The sequence below is a fragment of the Halichoeres trimaculatus genome, unplaced genomic scaffold (assembly GCF_033239565.1).
Source record: "Halichoeres trimaculatus isolate MK-OKI-2021-1 unplaced genomic scaffold, fHalTri1.1 fHalTri1_scaffold_11, whole genome shotgun sequence".
Classification (NCBI taxonomy): Eukaryota; Metazoa; Chordata; class Actinopteri; order Labriformes; family Labridae; genus Halichoeres; species Halichoeres trimaculatus.
In genome coordinates, this window is record NW_027437189.1 from 18830156 (window position 1) to 18853271 (window position 23116).

At 40.3% G+C, this 23116-nt stretch overlaps 1 protein-coding gene across 2 annotated transcripts in view; it reads right to left on the reverse strand.

Moving 5' to 3' along the window:
* Positions 1-23116, reverse strand: part of LOC141799678 (forkhead box protein J3-like) — a 75461-nt gene that overhangs the window by 9563 nt on the left and 42782 nt on the right. For both annotated transcript variants that reach the window (XM_074681993.1, XM_074681992.1), the window contains exons 6-9: positions 14580-14681; positions 9211-9369; positions 3543-3765; positions 194-451 (exon numbers count right to left, since the gene is read on the reverse strand). In XM_074681993.1, coding sequence (XP_074538094.1) covers positions 194-451; positions 3543-3765; positions 9211-9369; positions 14580-14681 — 742 coding nt within the window. The remainder of the gene's footprint in view (positions 1-193; positions 452-3542; positions 3766-9210; positions 9370-14579; positions 14682-23116) is intronic.

Genomic DNA, 23116 nt, shown 5'->3' on the forward strand with positions numbered 1-23116 from the left:
TGCCAACAGTTTAACATCTATTACGCTAATTTTATTTGATGGTTAAAGTTTAATTGGCTCTTTCTTTGCTGTTGTTCTTTTGCAGCAACTTATCAGTAGGTGCATCCCAAGTTAGAGTTTTTAAAACCCAACATGTTTATTGCTGAGGGGTAAAATAAAAAAATAAATCGTTGGTCTTGAAAATGTAATTCACCTGTAGTGGAGCAGGTCTGTCCTGTATGGCTCTGGTGGGTGAGAGATGGGTGCTGCTGAGAATGAGCAGGGTGCTGTTGGTGTTGGCTGTGGTTGGAGTGAGGGGAGAGGTGCTGCTGAGGGTGATGGGGGTGGTGTGACACCTGACCGTGGTCGTGTTGGTGATGGTGGCCGCTGCTGTTTCCTGCAGCTGGAGAGTGCTGATAGGAGCAGGCGGTCCGGGCCTGCTGATTGGACTCACTGGGCATACCCATCAAACCTGCAGCAAAAAGAGGGAAATGTAAATATCACAAGCAAGGACTGAAAAAATGAAAACCCTAAAAAAGGGAAACTTGTCACGGAACTTGATGTGCGGACCAATTTTGTTTTTTGCAAGATAGATAAATAGTGAACTTCAGTTTTAAGAATGACAATCCATTAAAGATGGTATGAGGAGGATCTGTTTTAATTGCACTCCCTTGCCCCCTTGTGGCCTGGAGTCTCTGTACACTGTTGTGAATTACTTTTAGTGAGGTGTGTGTTTGTTTTGGAATTAAATGGAGATCGGACTGAAACAAATTTTCTTTGTTCAAGACAAACTTTTTACTAGATACAACGCACCAAGGTAAGGTATTTATCAGTACAGTTACATAGACATGTGGTTTGAAATGTGACATCAAGCAAACATAATAGATGCCGGCCCTATATTAGTGTCATCGGCAGCCCGGTGCTCTGACATATCTGTAGGCTAACATAACAACAAGTAAACACTGTCACTTTGTAAGTAGTTTAGTAGCTGTCTATGTTTCGCGCAGCTGGCAGACCGGTGCTCTAAGACATGTCCATAATGTGTAACCTTAGTGAATCCTGGTTTGCTATGTTCTGCCAGTCATTTGCCAAGCAGAGCTAACATAACCTCACTCTTTAATTTATTGACAGACTTAAGTTTGAACAGACCACTGCAGAGTAACTGCTGACTGTGGGTTGGAATGAACATTACCACTAACAGCTTAGCCCCTGTGCTAAAGGCTAATTAGCCTTTAGCTTGGGCTGTATCAGTCTCATGCTTAGCTTTCTTCTGCTCTTCTGTCTGACAGTTAGCCTCCTGTGTCCACCACCACTACAAAATTAATCACAGAAATAGTTTTCAACAGAGAAAACACAGATCTCTGTGTTTTATCTCTTCTCTCTACGTCAGCCAGCATGGTGTTGTCATAGAGACCTAGACGTGCCGTAAATCAATCCGGTCCTGCTCGACCTGAACTGGATGCTAAGAAGTAGCACTTTAAAATAAAATGCAACCAGCAATAATAGCTGCTAATCTCAATTTAAAGTGTGGATTATGGTCAGTCATATATTTTAAAGGGAGACTTTTTCAAGATCACTTTCAAACTCCTCACAGCCCTTTTAATTAGTGTGCATGACATTAGAATGTTACAGAATAAAACTCTTGAAAATTAAAATATGCTTTTCCCCTGTAGAATAAATGAATGTTTTCTTAGATAATATCTAAATTGCCATGCAAGCAAATGAACTCTATGCTCCTCATTAATCAGGTCAAAAATAAACAGTCAGATGGAAAAGTGTCCTAAAAGACAGGTTCTCTCTGATATTTTCAAATACAGTCCATCACTTCGAAGAGTCAGTTTTGGTCAAATCCCCACAGTTTGGAAATCTTCTGACAGTGCACTGATTTCAAAAATAAGATCCAGCAGCATGCTGTCACTCTGGTGGCTCTTCCATCTCTAGTTATAGAAGTGTTTCTCCTCTGAAACTCACACAAACACCTGGTCTCCCTTATCAAGGTGTGTTGTTTTTTTCCCACTGACGACCAGAAGAGGATTCTGCTCACTGGCTGTTTTTTGAATGCACAGGTTTACCCTGGGAGTGTGTTTTATCTCCTTCACTTCCCATCATGGATACAGACAGCTGCAGAAACTGTGGAGTAGGCAGCTGCCTTGTTAAATTTCCAGACGATGGTGATGGTTGTCTTCTTTTCAGATACAGAATTGGACCGTAGCTGTGCTCCTTACTACTTTTGAGACACAGAACTGTAAATTTCTTTATGTATTGGATCCACAGGGTCTGCTCCAATGTATACAAACTGAACACCTTGAATAAACCAGTGCTGTTAAGATGTATTCAAAGATTGGTGAGAAAGCTGGTGTCAGGTGTCATCTTTTGTCTTTTAAAGGTCTATAAACTCTAATACACTGACTGTCCATTTGTAAATTAACAACAAATCTTTAAAAAACAAACCTCTCTCTCCTTGATTTGTTTTAGGAAAAGCAGATTGTGCTCATGAATTGCAGGATGAGTTATTACTTTTCTGGTAGCTCCATCTGATGAATGATGACCCTGGTTTATTCAACTTATGTTCATTTCGCCTCTATTATTTGGCCTTTAATTTTAAGAGAAAAGATCTTTTAAAAATGGTTGCGACACCACCTGAGTCAGTTTCAGCTTGGCATGTATTCTTGGAACTCACTGTTGTTTTTCAAAGGAGACTGAGCTCTGCTCTCTGAGTCACTCGCTCTGACTCAAATTCTGAAATACAATGAGTGCTGATACAGTTTCCTGCTTAGCCGTGCACTTACAGGCCCCTTTAAAGAATTCGCTAAATCCATTTTCCATTCTCGTCTTCAATTTCTGTCTGGGTCTCTGTGTCAGAACTTTTTTCCTACTTGTCATTGTCTTTTCTTTTCCTGCTTGTGCAGCCCTGACCGCAAAATGAAGAGGATCTTAACAGAGGATGAATCCAGGCAGCAGTTGCAAAGCTCAACAGAGCGCATCAATTTCCTCAGCTACAGAGCATACATGATGTGTGTTCATAGAGGAAAGAGGGAGAGGGAAGGTGAAAGGAGGTGGTAGGATAGTGGGGGGTCCAAGAGGGAGGAGGCCTGGTGACCTGAAAGCTTCAGGAAGCAATTAGCAAGATGCTACACAAACTTTAGAACCAATCTAATTAGCTGCTATCAAAGCTGCAGAACCCTTTTGCTCTGCTCCACTGCAGATGTGTTTGTGCGTTTTTTTTCCATCTGTTGAATTCTTCCTCTTAATTGCCTTTACTCATTTGACTGAGCGAGCCGTTAAATGCAGATATGCGAAACAACAGATTGTTTGTTTATTAAAACACAATAGAGTAGGAGTAGTGTGTGGTGGAGGTTAATACTGGAAAGCTTTTACTGCTATGAAAGCTGCGTTAAATTCTTTCTGTTTCATTAGAGCTTAAGCTTGACAGTTAATTACTCGCATGAAGCCTGACATAGAAGTTTACAACGTTTTTTTTGTATGTGTCAATTAAGCCGCTGTATACGCACACATACACAGAAACACATTTGGGTTCACACAACATGAAGGTCTACACCCACCTTGCTGTGAAAACGACTGCTCAAAGACACATTTGTAGAGACTGCGGAAAGAAGAGCTGAGGTCCTCGAAGTCTGAGAAGCAGAGCTGCTTGTCCCGAGACTCAGGAACGGCCAAACCATACTGGGGCTGTGGGGGTGGAGGGGGAGGAGGAGGAGGGGGCGGCGGCTGGGAGGCCTGCTGAAGGCTCAGGGACTGGGACGAAGGCTCGGAGTGACTGCTCACCTTTAAGAAGGACAGAGAGGAGAGAAAGGGAAAGAAAGATAGATAATGTGAGGTGTGCAACAGAGGAAAAATACATCAAAGGCTGGATTAAACTGTTGGGCAATATCAGTGCAAATCATTTACTTCATTGAGACGTTTTTGGCAGCTAGGCTGTACAATGTGATGCCCCATACAAACATTCATACAACAATGCCACAATAAAAGATACTACACCTTCATTTTTTGGGCAATGCCAGACTTTAGATGGATAAATGTTCAGATATGGTGCTCATGTCAAAATATTCAGCCTGTATCACGATATACTGACTGTGGTACCTTGAAATGTCAACTCTCCAGGGATAGTTTAAACTAAAGCCCCGTTAACACAACGTTTCATCTGAAAACGGTAAAACGCAGTTAAAAAAAAATCTGTGTTTATGCGGAAACGCCGAGGGACTGAAAATGCTAAGTAAGCTAAGTAAGTAAGCATGCCAGGCCTGTAGTGAGCGCTATAACTGTCTTGTCCAGAAGCCGCTTTTGGGAGAACTCCACCGAAGTAGAGTTGAGCCGATCATCTGGTGTATTGGGGAATACCGAGGGCAAAAGTGGAGCAACCGATGCACATTTTGTATGAAGACAGTCAGCAGATACAGCAGATTGAGCCGCACAAGGACAACACGGTAGTTCGTGACGATCGTAATAACGGTTGTTCTGTTGTATGCACTCGCGCGAGGCGGGGTGTGACGTCAGCGTTTCCACTAAAAGCGCCGGCTTACCGTTTACACAACAACGGTGTCGGGAGCGTTTCAGAAAAATCCCACTCCCACTCGCCGTTTCCGTGTAAACTCGAGGCTGAAACGCAACAAAACTTTTGCGTTTCACCCTAAAACCGTCGTCGTGTAAACGGCACCTGAATAAACACAAAGTTTATATAACTAACAAAAAATAACATAAAGCTATCATATAGCCTTACAACTTTGCATTTCTTAGTAAGAGTCCAACATTTCTTTTTTGTCCATCCAGAGAAAAGCTACATATCACAGCTTTGTAATTTGAGTTTTGACATCTCCCTTTTTTAAAATATGGACCCTGAGTCTGAAAATAAAGCCTATCAATCAATCAATCAATCAATCAATCAATCTATCTATCTATCTATCTATCTATCTATCTATCTATCTATCTATCTATCTATCTATCTATCTATCTATCTATCTATCTATCTATCTATCGTCTATCAGGCTTAGCAGGGACATTAAATCAGCCCAATGTCTTTGTGTGGTTCTCCCTATATAAGTCACTGCAGATGCCTACAGCAGCTTTACCTAAATAAAGGTATCTGAGTGGCGGTCAGCTGTCAATTTAACATACTTCAAAAATGCAATTAGCAACCAAATTGAGGAACCTGCATCCTCTGTGAAAAGATTGCAATTTCAAATAAAGACAGTAAAATCCAATAAAAATCATATTTTGTTACAAGAAATTCAATTTATTTTCCAGTTTTGCTATTCAAACTCAATTTTCAGATTAATTCCATTTGGAAATCATTCTTTAATTCAGTCATTCATGATGGTGATCAAGCCAAATCCAATTTCATGCACTAAAAAGTAAATTTTCACTGGAACTCATTTCTTTTTATATAAACACATCAAACAAAGTACAGTGTGTCAAATCTCTTTCTTGTATTGTGAATGCAGCCTGTCTCCCTCCACCTTCTATCGTCTCATCACAGCTGTCATCCTCCTCAGCATCCACCCAGCAAACACAAGCAATATGCTGTGATCAGTGTGCCTCCGCACATGTAAGGCAACTTCGCATGACACATCCCCCCACACATCCACCTCCACCCAGTAATGGCTGCCTTTCCATCAACTTTTCTTGGTGTCTTCGAGATCCCTGCCTGCGATGCCACCAGTAATCACCGTCAGTTAGGAAGGTATCACCTGCGCCAGGTAATGAGGCAGAACTAACCCTGATCCCACTGGACTCGACCACAGATGAGGTCTGGAGTGAAGGCGGGGATGGAGGGGATGGAGGGGAAGGAGGGAGGAGGTGGCAGGGAGGAGGAAAACAAAAGATGGCCTCTAGAAATGAGAGGTTAACGAGATGAGATTGCACTGACCTTTGCTAATGCAGGTGGGAGGTGAATGGGGAGAAGTGATTGATGGTGAAAAGGTGAGCAGCTGTTACAAGGGAAAAATAATGAAGGCCTGGGATTTTGCTGCATTCAGGTGATATTCAACCTAATATTTTTTGACAAAAACTTGCCTTTTAAATTGCATTAAGCTTTGTTTAAAGTGACAAATGGAAGCAATAACACAAAGATGTCATTTTTTTCTTCTTTTATATCCAGTTTGCAGGAATCAAGGTATTGTAGCAGGACCTGCTAACAAGATACATGCATCCTGGGTGCATTAATACACCCATTATCTATGCTGCTTGTCCCACTCGTCAGGGTTGAAGAAGGTACTGATGCAAATCTCAGGTGTCATTTAATGAAAGGTTGGGTCCACCCTGGAGAGGTCACCAGTCTAACAGGACTTACAAAAAGACAGACAGCCAGAGACATTAATATTCACACCTACCGGCAATCTAGGGTGACCAATTAAACTGACGAGCATGTCTTTGGACCCACGCTTGCACAGGAAAAAGCTAACCCTGTACAGACTCTCCCCTAGCTGGGATTCAAACCCACAACCATTTTACTGTGAGGCAATGGTTCAGGACCAGTGTACCACCCTGCAGCTCTGGGGGAATTAATGTCCAATGAAGTGTGTGGCCAAGCTGAGACTTACAGCAAATGTGGGGAGGTATAGAGTGGGAAAAGCAAGCAGCAGAGAGTCCAGGCTGGGAGTCTGATTACCTCCACCAAGGAGGTTGTGTTTTTGGAAGAGTTTGTCTCTTTGTCTGTGAACGACATAACTCAAAAACTAACGAACGGATCTTGATGAAATTTTGAGGAAATGTTCAAAACGTGATAAGGAAGAAGTGATTAAATTTTTGAGGTGATCTGGATTGCTGTCAGGATCCAGGATTTTTTTGAATAATTCTTGTGAGATAGGGCCGTTTTCACCATATGTGTATATAGATGGTGGGATTGCTTTGCAAAACAATACAAGACAAGCTAACCATAATTTCTGACAGATGTAAAAGTACAATCCAGATCCTGTCAATATTCTGGACAGTAAGATCTGGAATATGAAACATGTACTGGGTCATCATAACTTTCAACACTGTCAGGTAACAAATTATCGTACAAACCTGCAACTAACACCAAATTATAGCAGACAGTCTGCTGAAAGGGAGTATAACATTAAAGTAGGCCAAAATATTGCGTGACAATCACAGTATGCTTGGAGGCGGTCTGTTCTCTCTGAGTGCTTTTCTAGTTTCTAAGTTCTAGTTTCTAGTTTCTTCTGAGAATAGCCAGATGAAGGAAGTACAAGAGAGCTGAGGTAGAAAGAAACAGAAGGTCCAAGACCTCAGTGAATAATTAACACTGAATATTGACTGTTGTTGAATGCTGAACAATATTATTGACGTTGAATTATTAGTTGTGGTTAGTTGTGGCTACATTACAAATAAATAAATAAATAAATAAAACATCAAGGCACTCCTTCTGGCTCTAGATGGCAGCACCAGAGGCCAATCAAATCTGAAGCCCTCTGTCGCACTTAAAAAGGTTTTTCTCTCCACAAATTCTTGCTTGTGTCATAAGTCACTTTGGACAAAACATCTGCTAAATGAAATTTGACTTGATTTGTACAATCAGGACACCAAAATCCTTAAGACCCATCCTCTGGGGAACATGAATACACATTCTAGTATGACAGAAATGTTAAAATAACTATTAGGACCCTGAAAATCAGAGCTCCTCAGTCTACCTGCAAATTCAGCTAGCATGGGAAGAAACTTCACAGCTCACAATCAGTCATCAGATCACTGTGATTACATCTTTGAAAAGACTTCCTTGTGCTAATGACTCCAGCCATGCTTTGTGGACCTGATTACAAGGTGAAAAATTTTCCTTTTACAAAGTAATACTTTTTATTACAAATCCATCTGCATGAGGCAGTTCAGTCTGAAAGAGAGGCTGGACCAACCTGATCTCTCCATCATAAAAACACAACTTATCATTATTATCACACACACGCACACTGATTGAGACCAGTGGATTCAAATAGCTGGAGCTCCTTGCTTCATTAAGGATGAGGTGTCATTTAAACTGTGAACTCAAGCCAAAGATGTCTCCGTGTTTCTGCGGTCTGCTAAGTATGAGGTGAGCTTCAGATAGTGATCAAAGCAAACCCCTCGTGTGTCTGTGAGTGTGTAAAAGTGGACCAGAGGAGCACAACTCCAGTGTCAAAACATGCTGAACAGAATGAATCTACATTTGATTTCATTCAATTTGGACTTTTTTTTCCCTGAAGTTGTTCATCACGAAATGACCGGGCATCATTTCCCCGTCACAAAGGATGACTCTGATGTGTCCTGCTGCCTTGTATTTGAGGGACAGAGTCACTTCTATCAATGCAAGCCAGCATTTCCCACAGGTTCAGAATTCATTTGTGCTGGTCGACCCTGAGGGGTGTGAGGCGCTGCAGACAGTGTTGACAGTCAGCTGCAAAGCTACATTCAATTTGCAAACTAAATAATCAGTGCATATGAATGCAACATTTAAAAGCATGAAAGAGTTTTTAATCAATCTGCACTTTCAAATGCATTTCCAAAGAAATAATTAATTCAAATTCTTCACGGATGGGTGCAATTTGATTATTTTGAGAAAGCTAAATAAGTTCTAGGAGAGGGAAACACTGACTGAAAGTGTCCTTTTGACTGTTTGTTTGATCATGCATGTATAAGATAAAACGACAGGAATAAATCAGGTACTTTAGCAAGATCTGGAAAGTGAAGCACTAAAATTGTGTGTTATTTTCAGCAAGAATTGCCAGTATCTGTCCGTGGATGAGCTTAATTCAACTAATGGTGTGCAGAATACATCATACTGTATGTAATCTAATCATATTGACCCATTGAATACTACAGGAATTGTATTTCTTTTGCCAAGTCTAACAAAAAGAGCAGCAAATGAGTGTTTCTGCAGTGTACTGTAGATGCAGCGTACATGCTGTTAGCTGGTTACCACCTCCTCAGTCTGTTAAGGGTGCAGCACACACCTTCTGTACCCACTGAGAGTGTGTGGACCGGTGACTGAATCATCCAGATTATGTCAGGGAGAAGTGAGTGCAAAACACATCATAGAAATCACTTCTACTTAGCATGTAGGTAGTTTGGGATTTGCCATTTCAGCTAAGACAGAAGAAAAGTGGGAGGAAGCTTGTCCTTAAATAAAACTAAGTTTGCTGCAGCTTCAGGTGGGCTGGTGTCCTTGAGCAGGCAGACAGTGGAAAAGAGAGACTCTTCTGCAGCAATCATTAGACTGACACTTAGATAAAGAAACAGTCTTACTGGTGTGTAGCTGTGGACGTTGCCGCCGCTGCTGACGGCCGTGCTCAGGTTGTTAAGGTTGACGGATGCCAAACTCTGCTCTGACAGACTGTTGCTCAGGCTGCCGCCCAAACTCCCAGGACTCTCGCTGCCTTCTGCCTCTGGGCTGTAGAGTGCTACCTACAAAAACACACACACATCATGGAGCCATGTTAATTTGACGGTAAAGGAAGTCATGAGGGGCCCAAATTTCAAGGTAAAGGGATAGCGTCATTCATATTTCATCTATTTTTTGTTGAGAATTTTTTTATCACAGCTGAAAGGAACAACCCAAATGCAGAAAAGATACTCCCGCATCATTAACTTACCATTCAACTAAACTGGAAAGACAAAAATTAAAGTGCTGGTTCATACAAACTGTTCCACACAGCTAACTGATGTTAAAGAGAAGTGCAACCAGTGATTTTCTTTTCTGTTTTTAACATTCTTATGTAGTTACAACTAGACACATCCTGTGTAACCTGAAAAATGACTTAATTGTCTGTTGGCATGATGCCAGCTTCACTGGTTCAGAGGAAGTGTACTGTATGTTGTCTTGTGGTGACAAACACAAAGCTTTTAAAGAGAAATGCCTCAGGATTATGTTGAATCGTGCTTCTCTTGTTTTCTTTGACTGTCAGTACATGTGAAGCACAGCGCCAGCTCTGCCTCCAGGCTACATTTAATTGTATAGACAAATGTGAAATTATAGCCTTCGGCTGAGACAACTGTAAAGGCTCTCTTGAGCGGTGCTCTGCCATATAAAATGTCTTGTAGCAAAAAAGGGAGTATTTTCAGGAGTCAGGTTCTTTCTTGAGTTTTAGTCCTGATTTTTTTTTCTTTGTTTTAGGATGAATTTGCTTCCGTTCAAATGGAGCTGCACTGTCACAAGAAAACGATGATGCTGCTCTAAAGATTGTAAGATATCCATCATTGTATAAGAGAAGGAATAATAATAATAATAATAATACATTAACATAACATGATACAAATCAAAAGGCTTCATAATTCGTTGTTTTTCACAGCTTAGAGTCAAGAATTTAGGAATTTAAGTAACATGTTACAACATCTAAATGTACAGCTGACTCCAACTCTCTTCCTCACGGATAACATTTTTTGTTATCCTCATTTCCTGGTTTCATATTGAAGGGATGTCTTTCAAAAGCACAGGCAATCTCTCCAACGCATACAGAATAAAGCAAATGTGATACTGCAGAGGATCTGACACACTGCTGTGCCTGCAGGACGCCACCTGTCTGCATGTGGGTGGATATCATTGACGTTGGCATCAGCATTATTATCATCAAGGTCTTCCTCTCCCTGCTCTGAATCATTCTCTCTAAAATGGATAGTGATGACTAAAATGAGAAAAGCTTTTGACTCTCCCGGAGTAAAACAGAATTTGTGCAAAGTGACAAAAATAAGTTCAATTGACTGTTCTCGGATGCTCATGCCTATGTGATACACCGAACGTGTCATGGGAAATATTGCAACAATAATCGTGTGATGAAAAGAATCTTGGCTGTGAAAGATTCGCTTCATGCTTTCTGTTGTCAGTTTGTATCAACAGCTCTGTATATTTTATAAAACAGTGTAAGGGTTTACAGAGTTGCTTGATAATGTAATAAACAGGACTGTTAGGGCTGTAATTTAGAAAATTGGATGGAGCCAAGTAGGGATGGGTAACAAATTAGGTACTTTTATAGGTACCGATCTAATTCTGTTAAAAGTACTGGGTACATGAACATGGACATGAACACAGCATTGCAAGATTATATACTGAAGAATAAATATGTATTTTTAGAAAAAAAAAAAATTGCATTACTAAACAAATTGATATTTTTACCACATAAACACAAAAAGTACCGAAAATTGGTACTGTTGAGTACCAATACTGATTCCCAGGTACGGGCCTTGGTACCGTATCGTTTTAAATGTGAAAGGTACCCAACTCTAGAGCCAAGTGAAGACCACACTGTTAATAGTTTCTAACCAACAACCCCAATCCAAAAAATGGGGATAAAAGGAGATTTTGAACGTTAATAAACCCTAAATTTGATTCAAAATCAGTACAAAGGCAACATGTAAGGTGATAAAACTTTTTTTAAAAAGTCTGTTTTGATGAAAAATGTACTCGTTTCAAATATGATGCTGGCAAAATCATTAAAACACTGGGACAGGGACAATAAAAAAACAAGTTTATAAAAATAATAAAAGTTCAGGTTCACTCAACTGTTTTGCCTCTTGTTAGGTTTGTTAAAAGCTAGGTTGAGCCTGTGTCCATAATATTGCGGCAGCCACCCTGCATCAGAAGCCTGTGAATGGCCCAGCTTATTATTAGCACAAGTAAAAAGCCAGAAGCTGTACTATGATGGTGTTTCGATGTTAATTGTCCATTTATGCATGAATTATAAATGCACATATTTCACAAATCTCAAAATTGAAGCCAAGACATACTGTTTATCATCTAATCCAAAGAACACACAGAAACTATTGCTACCTCGTACCAGTGGCATAGCCAGTAATTAACCTGCGGCAGGACCTGAAAAAGGTAGGCGGGCCACACAATAAATTTGATAAATGGTGCAATAGCATTTAGCTTTTTAAGTTTTTGAATCCCAGCACTATGAAATGAAGCCTGCTGCTGAATATCAAATATATATTACAACTAGGAAAGCACTCAGAGAGCACAGCCCTCCGCCAAGTATTTTGTGATTGTCACGCCACACTTTAGTCCTACTTTAATGTTATACTTACTTTCAGCAGACTGTTTGTTACAATTTGGTGTTTGTTGCAGGTTTGTATGATAATTTGTTTCCTGACAGTGTTGAAAATTATGATGACCCAGTTCATATTTCGTATTCTGAATCTTAGTATCCAGAAAATTGGCAGGATCTGGATCGTACTTTAACATCAGTCAGAAATTATGGTGATCTTGTCTTTTATTGTTTTGCAAAGTAATCCGACTATTTATCGTGGAGTTATATACACATATGGTGAAAACGGCCCTATCTCACAATGATAAAGAATCCTTTCAAAAAATCCTGGATCTGGATCACCTTCGAAAGTTAATCACATCTTCCTTGTCCCATTTTGAATATTTCCTAAAAAATTTCATCAAGATCAGTTTGTTACTTTTTGAGTTATGTTGTTCACAAACAGACAGACAGACAGGAATACAAACAACATATCAAGTTGATTTTTTCTGAGCAGTTTCTGGTTGTTTTTTGTTTCTGTTTCTGCAAATAGGAGTCCTGAAGCTCGACAGATCCAAGACAACCATGGCTTTGGGCTAACCCAAGTATGTCTGCATGCAGTTTAACAAAATATAAAAACCATAACACATTAGAAAGATAGAAAAACTAGAATTCCCTGATTTTATCCTTTTAAAATGTGAAACAATAAGGTTTTAGTGTAAACAATACATTTTCAAATACCCTCGAGCATAAGGAACAAAGGAAAAATAGTGGGGATGGTCCTTTATTCAGAGAATCTACAAACTTTGATGTTTAGATTTTTTTTACTCACTGTGGACCCATTTTTTCACTGCAATATGAAATCCTACACCTCTATGAGGTCAGGCAAAATTCAAAGGACTTTTGAAGCGTGAATACAGGGTGTATGTCGATCATTCAGGGCTTGCTAAAAGCAATGAGAAGTGTATTTTTTTTCTTTTTACAGAGTTTAGCCAGAGCAAGCAGCTTATTTTCTGCTAATTTTAAAAGAAGACATGAGACGTAAAGCAATGCTGATGAAATTCTCTTGTCTTCACTGGTCTGTTTAAACATGCTGCTGGTGTCACTTGATATATTCAGGTACCCTCAGAAACTTGAGAATCTGTCAGTTACACTAATTTTTTCATTTCTTTTTTTAAGCTTTTGGATTAGGCAAATAGTTTGTAAATGCCAGTCATTTTAAAATAAGCGGTATTTGGTCCAGCTGGCTGGTTTGGGATCCAGCAGACAGATCTAATAACAAAAGAAAGCAGCTTGATTGGCTGGGCCAAGGCAAGAAGTGGGCGGCCAAAGCCCAGGCAGGCCCACCCATAGACACGCCACTGCCTAACATATGACAAATTCTTTGGATGTAAGTGAAATGTTTGTTAGTATTTCAAAGCTTCACCAGTTTCCATCATAATCAACTAAGAGGCCTAAAAAGAAGGTGGCAAGATCTTATGGCCCCCCACAGTGGATATCTGATCTTTTTTTACTAGGATAAAAACATTATATTTGGTAGTTAGACTGTGCCATAGAGCAGATTTCATGTTCCGATCTAACTAATCTGTAAATTTTAAATGATAAAGTTAAATTTTTGATTATTTAGCATTACTTTATCATTTTTTCTTCTGTAATTACTCAATTTAAAGACACTTCACTGCTTGTGAAGACAGGACAATGACAACACAAGCTGTGCCAAAATGAAAGCTGAACGTCATGGAGATAGAAGTGTAAGTCATTCTCAGAAGTATGACTCAGGATCAGAGAAACGGGCAGAATGGAAACCTGGAGTAAGCCATCAAGTCCAGACCTTCTCTTTGTGTCCAGACCAAACACTTGAGAGTTATGTGAGCTGCTGCTGTGGGATGAATTTTCTCTTTGGTGAAGGTCAGACAAAAGGTCACGACCACACATCATCAAACTGTGTGTGTGTGTGCATGTTGGGTCTGTACCGGATTAGACAGGCGTCAGAGGTCCCAGTCACTGCTTGATCTTTGACCCCCATACAGATGGTCACACCCTGTTAGCATTGCTGTGTGTGTGTCTGTGCATGTGTCATTGCATAGGGCTGTGTGTGAAAGTGAAGATCTGTAAAACAGTCCGTGCCATTGATGGTAAAAGAGAAAAACAGAGACTCCTCCTGCTGCAAGTCAAAGCTCCTTAGCATCACTCAGAGTTTGTTTTAGCCTTGAAAAGTTCAACACATTTTTCTCAGCTGCAAGTACGAATGACTCCATCTCCTGACTAATTCATTCGTCCAAAATAATCATCACACATGATTAAGAGATGAATATTCATAAGGCTTAAATGGTCACTAAGAAACATCTTTCTGAGCTTTTTAAAATGTGTGCATGAACTTCGAGAGAATCCTAAAACATAACATTTCTTGAATATATCAGCTTAATGGTAGCCAGTTCATCAAAGTCAAGCATGCATGGCTCACTTGTGCTGCAATTTCCTGTCATAAAACTGAAGGAGCATAAAGAGGGTACAAAACTTGACTCAGACTGATCCACTATGGTTGCTCAGTGCTTTATATGAACCAAGGATAAATGTTATTTTATAGCATTGTCCCTCTTTTTGCTAGCCTATTTGACTCTGAATTGCTTGATAACTTCGTAGCTGGTGTCTCACCTTGTTGGTTACAGCATTGATGGCCAGAGTAGGAGATGCACCTCCTGACATTATGCAGTCCATACGCAGAGACTCTGACTCCAGGCTGTAAGGAGTTGAAGCCTGAAATATAGAGGACAAGGATGAAGGGAATTTACTGAGTTAACCAAATAGATAAAGACAACATTAAAAAAAAAACTGCAACCAGAGAATTATGTGTAAATTGAGAAAACATTTAGACATGTCAGCGGAGAAAAACCTTGGTGTAAATGATCAAATATATGACAGCTAAATTCAGTTTGATGGCTTCAGGATCCTGGGCCTTGGTATTGTTGTGCTGACTCATTGTCACACTGTCATGCCCTGTTGGGTCACCTTAATATAACAGAGCCATCGCTACTGTTATTAGAAACACCTGAGCTGTAACAACTATCTGCTCATAATACTTATGATGCTCTGTGTTTGCAGTTAACAGTTGCTAGACGCCGCCCTGTTGGCTGTAGCTCCCTTTTGCAGCAGCTCTCTCCTCTTTGTCCGTTTCTTGTAATTTTTCGTCACTTTGTCCTAACCTTTGTATTTGGAGTGGATCATTGTTTTGTATGGCTCATTTGTTGGTCATGGACACCAAACTTTTTGTGGCTTCAGTGATATTTTTACTACTTTTTCTCATGTGTTTGTCTGGAGATCCTACATGTAACCATGGCTGCATTGTTTACATGTGAACTCAGCTGTTAGCAGCCTGTAGCATATCAATGCTAACTGGTGTAAGACCTGATGTCTTCCCACAAGGTGAGGAGAAGGAGGTGAGGACGACGTGCTGGTTCTCAGGTGTGAGCTAAGAAGAAACAACATGGACCTGTCCTTCCATCCATCGTTATTGGGAATGTAAGATCTATCTCCAATAAGATGAAAAAGCTAAAAGTGCTAACCCAGCAACAGAGGGAATACCAGAGGGCAGAGTAGCATCTTGCTATTCACAGACATGGCTGACGGAGCTAACATCAGACACCAGCGCCATGTTGGAAGAGCTTCACCTGCTGTGAGCAGACAGGATCCAGGAGACAGAGATGGAGCATGACTGAAGAAGCTCAGTCCTGGACCCTGTGGAGGTGGAGGCTGGCTGAACTGGACAATGATGGACAAGCTGTCATCATCTATTTTCTTATGGACCTTTTTGCACTTTCTATACACTTTCTTACTTTTGTTTTCTTGATTGCTGCTGTGACTTCAATTTCGTTGTATGTGTTACAATGACAATAAAGTTCTATTCTATTTTATTCTATTCTATTCTATTCTAATGCTCTGTGTTTGCCGTTAACGCTAAACTATTTCATCCTAAGCAAACACAGTAATTGTTCAAACATGGAAATACAACTGACACTAGGTGGATCATTTAATTTACAAACAGAACTAACAGATTATGTGCCCATAATATATGGTCTCATTGTAAAGCACATTTTAAGTGCCTAAACCAGGATGAAGGACAGAAAAACCGTGAAGAACTTTACTGTGAAAAGCGCCCCAGTTAGAGAGTATGACTTTAAAAATAAATACAAAATCACCTCCAGGGCTTTTAACAAGAAGCATAAAAGTTTTGTAAAAGTAGAACTCATGTAGAGCTCCTGTAGCTGGACATAGACTGTATAATATATGGATGTACTGCCTGTGTATCCGTTTCTGAGCTTTTGCTGATGGTGAGTTTTGAAGCTTATCGTCGAAAGAGGTCATATTGGAAATGCTGAACTCAAGCAGGGTGCATCAAGTTTGGATGAGGCAAAGAGGCGGGCCTTTGGACTTTCTGCAGACAGCTACAAGGTGCCCACCTTTTATTAAAGTAACATGTATAGCTCATAAACTCAAAACACAGGAAATAATAAGTTATGTGCCAATAGAGAAGTGAATCTTTCAGGCCTTGCACATTTTTTTAAGCAGCCTGTGTTTATGTTTATTGTTGCTGTAAAAAACAGCTTTTTTCACTTGATGTGTGTGGTTGATGGTGTTTCAGCAGCCAGCCTCAAGTGGACACTTAAGGTACTGCTGTTTCCAGCCTTTACATACAAGCTTCATATTTCAGAACCAAAGGTTGCCACTTGTAACTGAATTGTATGGGAATACACATGTGATCAAAATGTATGTGTATTTCAGTTCTCCACACAGTTGCCAGTTGATTTGAAACTTTAGCCCCATTTCAACCACGCAGTCCAGTTTAGATAAGTACAGTTTGGTACGGGTTGGCTTGGAAAAGCTTGGTTCTGTTTGTGTTTCCACAGCCAGCCATGCCCTCTTGTGGTAGGCAGCGTGTAAGCCGGATGCCGACAGCCGCATCAGTAACATGATAACGTGACGCCATAGCAGCGCGAGACAGTGTACTTCTCTAATAAATTCAATGAAGATAAAAAATGCGACACAGTAAACAAAGAGCAACAATGTAAGACATCCAGCATTTCGTCCTCTCTGTGATTGGCATGTAGCTCTTTAATACAAAGTGTAGTCAAGCTATGTTTCAAAGAAGACTGTGTGCCGCCAGGAAAAATGCACCCACTGTTTCATGGTAAGTGACAATTCTTTTGCCCAATCAACGGTCTGCAGTGATGTAGCTCCACTTTCCAAGATCAGATTGGTTGAGTCCGGCACCCCTATGGAAGAGTGCCAAAAAGTGTGGCGGCTCGTCTCGGTTATTTGGTGGCCTGTTCTAGGATTAGTGAGTGGAAATGCCATAAAATGCATGCCATGCCGAGACGAACCAAACTGAACCGCTTGGTGGAAACAGGGCTTTAAATTCTAAAATGGTTAGTTCACTCTCTTAAATCTTGATCTTGATTTTGGCAACACAATTAAAAAGAAGTTGGAAGGAAGAAAATAAAACACTGAAGAAGTTGTGTTATCTAAAAAAGAAATGCATGGAGGAACAACAAAATTAGTACAGGTGAGTAACATAACTGGTTGTTAAAAGGAGTCTCAAGGGAAGCCCCAGAAGCAAAGACGGGACGGGGTTTATCACTCCATGAGAGACTGCTTAGGTCTACTGTTTACCAATGTCATGGTAATTTTCCATCAGTATAGCAATGACAGATATTTTGGAATTCTATTATCTAAAGAGCATCAACCTATTTCAACACCAAATGTTTGGTGAGTCTGGAAAAATCTCAGCACAGAAAACAAGAGGCCAAAGCTGTGAATGGCCGTGACTTATGGACTCTCTGGCAGCACTGCTAAAAAAAAGCTGTGACTCTGTAGTGGAAATCACTTCATGGCTTAAAATAACTCAAAAACAGTCGTCAGTGAACACAGATCATTGCTTCAAATGCAGGTTTAAGCTGTACTGTATACCAGAGGCAAGTATGTGATGTAATCTTGACAACATAATCATGAAACATGCACTGTTCTTGTAGAAATTCTTCTTTTATGCTCTAAAGAGGAGAGAGACCACGTGGCTTGTTGTGAGCAAAGCAAGCATTTCTGACGTTATAGGAATATCAGATGGTCTTGATCTACAAGTAAGATCTGGCATATATCAGCACGACAATAAGAAACTACATTTTGCACATGTTACAACAGAATGGCTTTGTGGATGAGTGTGGTTGCTCAACAGATCCTGCAGCAGATTTGACACCCATTGAAAACATCTGGCACATCATGAAACTAAAAATACAACAAAACAAAAGAGACCCTGTGGAGGTAAAATACAATATAAAGCAAGAATAGTTCAACATTTCACCTCCAATAATCCAGAGGCTGGTTTCTTAATAACTAAATGTTTGTTGTTAAAAAGAAGAAGTAATGCAACATAATGGTAAACATACCCCCATGCCAACTGTTCTGCATGGATTTTTTAATGTTTCTGAAATGGTTAATCCACCAAGATGTGCAAGCTCTCTAATCAAAATTAAATTTTTAATGCTAAAATATAATTACTGATGTTACCCCTGAATGCTTCAAATGTAATGTTTTTAAAAACAACAGAAAAAAGTGAAGTACATTATTATTATTTTTTAATCGGCAAATTACAGTTATTTACTTGTGTTCCTGAACAGGATAATGAATTTAGTGGTTGTATCTTATCTTTGATACATTTCTGCTTCTCAGGGAATCCCAGTTTTCTGGCTCAAATTTGGCTATAAAAATAGAATTTGTTTGTAAATCCTCGCTTCTGTTTAAAACGATGAAGCACAGAAAAATCTGAAAAACAGATGGTCAAAGTTAAAGCACTTCATGACCCTAGAAGTTTTTTTCATTATTATGAAAAAATTCTCTGTAAATATCAAGAACTGAAGAGACAGGTTTCTTAAAGGTCCCATATTATGCAAAAATCATTTTATTAAGTCTTTTAGTGAAATTTGTGGGTCTTTGGCTTTCCTCCCAGCCCACAAAATGTGATATTTAATGACAAAACCTGTACTTAGTAGTGCTTGTGAATGTAAAATCCTGACCTAAAACGAGCTGTCAGCGATTCCCTTTTTTGACCAATCAGGAGAAAGTCTGACCTAATTGGTCCACTGGAGCAGATACCTCCAAACCTCCTCCTGCCCACTCCCCTCCCCGAGAGGGGAGAAGATTGGGCGGGAGAGGAGAGAGAAGAATGCTGAAGTTGAAGGGCCATCACTGCTCGTTTTTGGGCTGTAAACAGCCATATAGTAACATCATGAACAAGCTTCCCATCCCGGAAGAAGGCAAGACTAAGTGGCTAGAGTTCATTTATCAAGGAAATGTGCCAGCTACACTCAGTAAAACTGTGCATGTCTGTGCTAGTCACTACACGGCCGACTGCTTTTCCAACTTTGGACAGTACAACAGAGGGCTAGCAAATAGACTGGTCCTGAATCAGGCACATTACCTACCATCCGCCAACAAACCTCGGACCCTGGAAATGTGAGTATGTTAAATGCTGCGTGCTGTGGAGCAGATGTAAGAGCTTTTCCTCAGTGTCCCCTGTCTCTGTGTTAGCTTCAGGATGCTAACTTTAGCTGCGGTTAGCCTGTTGTTTTAGCCTGTAATGTTACGGTGAACGAGCTTCGCTGTTTTCTAAACATTGTGCACTTGCAGCTTGGTAGTCATGGTTACATGGCGCCGCTCTCAGCGACGCGGAAGAGCGGGTCGGTATCAGCTGTGGCTGATTTACATATGAAGGTCACGCCCACTTAATCAGAGCGTTCTGAACAGAGGGGCTATGAGAGCCTGGAAACAATGCTGCTGTGCTTGATTTATTGGCTTTTTGGACCAAAACATGTTACTACCATTTCATGAAGACATCAATGATCCATATTAAACTGCAGAAAAAGAGCATAATATGGGACCTTTATTGATAACAAATGAAATGTTGTCATTCCAGTTTGTCTGCTCTACGAACCTTCAGCAGTTTAGGGTCTCCTGTGGTTGGTTCTTTGTTTTGTGATGTGCCACTTTTGATCCAGTAGGTGATGAGTCAGAGCTGTAGTCAGGTGAATGCATGCAGAAGGTGAAATATGCAGGGTTTTTCCCCTGAAACAGGCATTGCTCAGGGGTTGTGATGTTCATAAATCTTTTTAATCATTGGAGTTAATTATTAAAACAATATGGTTTTCAGTTTTAACAGTTGAAGTTTGTCTTTAAAGTGTTGTCAGTTTTATAAAAGGTTATGATAATTTACAAAGTATCCACTTCTGTGTTATCAGCATCTCAGTGTCCCAACTTCTAAAAAATTCTTTCCCCAAATTTTCAAATATGCATTAATAAAATAATCAATATTTTTGCCTAAGTATTTTAAACATGCAAAAACTGGTGACAGCAGAAACTAGTTAAGAGATGAAAAGTGAGAAGGTCATGAAAATTTTTTGGCCTCAGAAGTTTTCGATTGATACCAAGCCCTCAGAATGACCACAATGCACCAAAAGCATGTGATCCAGTCCAGGCACACACATATAAATTGCCGGACACTTAACAAGCTGATAAGTGGGCACACCACTTGCAGTTGAAAAGATACATCAAACTATTCTCATGCATTATTCAAAAATCTAAAATGTTTTCAGCTGCAGTTAATTTTCTGCTGTCATCAAATCGAGCTAAAGTTTGGTTAAGTGAGTGTGAAGACATCAAGAATTATTCAAGGATCGATGAGAGGCTAAATTGGAGCCTGCAATGTGACAAATAAAAAAGGGGGACAATATTTGTTTTCCATGTCTGACTCCTTTCAGAGTTCAAGACAGCTTGCCTGCCTTCCCAAACTGCTTACTGTAAGAGGATTGGTCGGTAACAATGCAATCTTTAATTTATGATAAACTCCCTGTGAAACGGGTTGTCGGTCCCCTGGTAGAGGCACTTAAAAAGAAGACACCGAAGAGGTGACGAGAGGAGTGGGGATGGCTTGTGGAGGAGAAGAGGAAGAATAGGTGGAGAGATAATTGTTTGGTGAAGGACAGACAGGGAAGCAGACAGAGAGGCACACAGGAAATGAAAGAGAGTGATTATGCTGAGGGCACCGGAGACGCAGGTACTAAACTAAGTGTACACTGCCTGTCTACACATTTATACAATGCATTTATGCAGCTGACGTTTAGCCTCGCTGCCAACTTCAAATCTTTCGTTTGCACAGCCGCCGTCATCAGGAGACTTTAAAGGCTTTAAATGTGTAGCCGAGGTGCAACAAAACCCGAATGAAAACGGCATGACATATTTAGCCCACCTTTTTTTCAGGCGGTACCCATGCTATTAATCTTAGCACTTAAAACCTCCCTGTTTCTCTTTAGCCCATGTGACAGCCCACAGTGTGTCTGCCAGCAATGCAAGTGAGGCGTAAGAAAAGGGGTTGAAGGGCCCTTCCATGTAAGACGAGATGACAAGGCTCTGAATTAATTAATGTTTGTAATAAAAAAAATGGTGAAGAAAATATGTCTAACGGCAGCCCCAGGGCCTTTTGTGGTAATTAACTGGAACACAAGCCTAGAATACTCTCCCTCCTCCCTCCTCTTTCTCTTACTACTCACACTTTTTCCTCTCCTTCCCCGTACAGTTTGACTTTTCCTCTCTGCTCTCTCTACCTTGATGTCTCTTTCCCTTTTTTTTTAGCACTCTTCCCCCTCTCCCCTCTCTCTTTTACCTCAATTCTTCCTCCAATGAGCAACTGTGATTGTGCACTTTGCCGCTCCACGCCTGCATGAGTTCCCTGGAGAGAAAAGGGCTGAAGCAGTGATACAGGCAGGGAGGGAGAGGCAGGGGGAAAGAGTGGCAGGCAAACAGATAAACAGACGTGCAGAAGGATAATGATCGAGATACGCAGGCGGTGATAGAGACACAGACACAGCATGAGGAAGAAAAGTAAGATGACCAGTTGTTTTGCACCATGATAAAACACACTGCAGTTCTCTTTGTACATAGTTGAGTCCTAGAAACATTTGGTAAAAATACCTGTACTTAATGCACAGATATACAGCATGCAAAAAAAAAGGAAAAAGTGGGATCTGCATCCTGAAATTACAACATCTCCCTTCTAAAAAGTGCTTTACTGACGATGTTTCTACACAGCAGGTATGTTTTTCGGTTCAAATTACACCGCCTGATTTCACTAATTGGCTGCTCAACCTCGGCTGGAGGAGTGGTTCTCACGTTACCTGAAGCCTGACACTGATAAAGTAAATCAATAAGGAATCATTGCATTAATGAACATGTGTATTATCCTCTCTGTTTATTTTCTGCAGATCATATGGCCATGCTATAGCGTATAAACAGAAAATGCCCTGAGCTTCTTTAACATCTAAAAGAGGAAAGTTATGCTGTTAAAGACTTTATGAGAGAATAATTTCTAAACTTTATCCATTTGCTTATTGTTTTATTTACGGCAGTTAGAGCACTTTAGTGAAACAGCACAGAGCAACTACTGGTTCATTTATGCCTGGCTCAGGTAATGGTAAAAAAGAGACCTTCATCTGTTAATGTTTATATTACATAACAAACCTCATAGTTTGTTTTGGAGGTAGTTCTGAAATATAACTCTTTAAACCAACACTCTTTATGAGGCAATAAAGTGAAGAGAGATGGAGGTGACATTGAAATACATCAAGAGGCTTGATGCTTTTGAATTCAGATCCTTTGAGTGATGACTGAACAGCAGCCACAGTCTGCAGGTTGGCACAGGGTTACTTTCATTTATAGCCTTGGATGCTGTTTGTAAATTTTGTCAAACCACTCTTCTTTACGACTTGTGTGGTCTCAAGTCTATCCTGTTGCTTTTTGCCGCTACCCTTTGATTTATGATTCATCAACCCTTCTCAAACTATGCAAACCTTTGATCACTTCCCTATATAACAAATATGCTGGATGTGAGGTTTACTTCTGCCAGACAAAGGCCCAGGTTTTCTCTCACTGTCATTACTGGGCTGTCCCCTGATAAATAGGGCTGGGAATCGAAAACTGGTTCCTGTTGAGAATCGATAAGAAATGTTTCAATCCATCGATATCGTTAGCCTTTGTGCTTAATGATTCCCTTTTCAATTCTTTACATTGTGCCGGAGCCGCCGGGCCATGCGTGAACAAGTCTGCTGCAGCTATCTTAGCTTAGCAGTTAGACAACGTTTCCCAAGAAAACT